At 37.5% G+C, this 2,151-nt stretch overlaps 1 protein-coding gene across 2 annotated transcripts in view; it reads left to right on the top strand.

The window, feature by feature from the left end:
- Gsr (glutathione-disulfide reductase) overlaps positions 1–2,151 on the top strand; it is a 38,883-nt gene that overhangs the window by 30,007 nt on the left and 6,725 nt on the right. For both annotated transcript variants that reach the window (XM_010622106.2, XM_010622097.3), the window contains exon 11: positions 1,829–1,960. In XM_010622106.2, coding sequence (XP_010620408.1) covers positions 1,829–1,960 — 132 coding nt within the window. The remainder of the gene's footprint in view (positions 1–1,828; positions 1,961–2,151) is intronic.

Raw genomic sequence — 2,151 nt, forward strand, 5'->3', positions numbered from 1 at the left:
GTGTGAAAAAAAAAAAAAAAAAAAAAAAAAAAAATGCTTATTTAAGCAAGGAAAACTGCCTACATTTATGGTTTGTCCTGGTGGGGAATAAAAGGGCTCATTGTTCAGGCACAGGTGTAGTTATTGTGAATACTTTCAGGTTTGGAGCAAGCAGCTCTGAGGCTGTGGCAGAAGTGCACACCTCGTGGGTCCTCCATGTGTGGAGCCCTGTGTTGCAGGGCATGAGCCGTCCCGGCATGCACACCTCTGACCGCAGCTACAGGGGCAGGGTATCCTTTAGACAAAATTGTCACCTGTTTATTCTTTGACCTTGCGCTTGTGAGGCAGGTGTGGCACTGCTGAGCTAAATCTCTGGTCCTGACCCTTTTATTCTGAGTAAGGGCAGGAACAGATCACATTCCATTACTTATAAATTTACCTGCTGTTTGCTTTCATTATATTTGTTACACAGTTTGTCTTTAAATGTTTTAGGCAACTTAAGAACAAAGGAAAAAGTAAGATACAGTTAAAATGAATTGCTTGGTATTTATTACTTCATGTATATCAAACAGCAGTAAACAAAAATCCTATTTTTTTTCTTTTGTGATTTTATTTTTTAATTTGCCTAATATGCATGGGCTGTAAAAATAGTGAACAGGCAAATTACTTGAGATAACTAGCTCTGTTTAATGTCTTAAGAAATTTTCATTAACAATCCAAGCATACTTGTTAAGAGCATATGTATTAAATTCATGTAAGTGGAATAAGTTTTATGAATGGAAAAAAATAGCATGTAGTACAACAGATCTCTTGAACTTACTTGTCCTAACACACACAATATATATATTTGTTTGCTTGTTTGCTTTTTGGTACTGGGATTGAACTTGGTACCTTGTGGTTGCGAGGCAGGCAGAAAAATATTTTTCTTGTGAAGTTAGGGACTGAACCCAGAGCCTAGCACCCGTTAGGTAACTTCTACCACTGAGCTACCTCCCCACCAGCCTGAAATTTTACATCCTTTGACAGGAAATTGCTTTTTGTGGTTTTTTTTGTTTGTTTTTGTTTTGTTTTGTTTTTGGTCTTTTGAGACAGGGTCTCATTGTGTAGTTGGGACTGACCTGGAACTCATTATGTAGCCCAGGCTGGTCTCAAATTTACAACAATCCTCCTGCCTCATCCTCCTGAGTGCTGGGATTGCAGGCATGCACCTCCATGCCCGGCTTGACAGGAAATTGTTTTATCAAAAATAAAACAATGAGCAAAGTTTCAAAAATGTCATAGTATAATCTAAACAATGAAAAGTATATCAAGGTAAAAATTTTTTAAGTATCCTGCTGATATTTTAGGGGAAAACTATGAGTTTTAGATTAATAAAATTATTAACTGGCTCTTTTGCTGAATTTAGGCCCCCTTTTAAAAAGACTGTTAGGAATAAAAACAATAAGGAGAGTGTAAATTTTTAAGTTTAAAAATCTTAATGTATAATGAAATAACTATAATGTGAATTCAACATGTGCAAAAACTACTATACTTGGCTCCATAAATTTTGTGTCAGAAAACTGATATTCTCGTTAGTAGACTGCCAGGTGATTGGGAACTTACGAATGTGTATCTTTTTTGGTTTTGTTTTCATAATAGAATATACCGAATTCCCGTAAGCCAGTAGTTTTGAATGATTGTTCAGGAAGGTATTGACAGTTTCATTATTGTCATGCTAGCTATTATAATGAGGTGTGGCATAAAACTCAGAGCCAGTGTGTTACACCAGGTGGCCAAATGACGAGTCGAACAATTCTGCTGTGTTACAGTGAACAGTAAGATCAACACTAACTTTAAACAATCTCTATAGTTGCAATAGCTGCTGGCCGAAAACTTGCCCACAGACTTTTCGAATGCAAAGAAGATTCCAAATTAGACTATGACAACATCCCCACTGTGGTCTTCAGTCACCCTCCTATTGGGACAGTGGGGCTTACAGAAGGTGGGTATTTAAAGATGAAGGGCATTTGTGATTTCTTTGAGCTAGGTCTCTGTCAAGCAGCTAAATCTATCTGTGTCTCCAAGTTATGCTCTTGATTTTTATTTATTTATTTTAGACAGGATCTTGCTTCATTGCCCAGCCACCTAAGTGCTGGGACTACTAGCACATGCTGCCATAGCTGGCTTCTCCCT

The sequence above is a fragment of the Fukomys damarensis genome, unplaced genomic scaffold (assembly GCF_012274545.1).
Source record: "Fukomys damarensis isolate Sample0158 unplaced genomic scaffold, DMR_v1.0_HiC HiC_scaffold_18, whole genome shotgun sequence".
Taxonomy (NCBI): domain Eukaryota; kingdom Metazoa; phylum Chordata; class Mammalia; order Rodentia; family Bathyergidae; genus Fukomys; species Fukomys damarensis.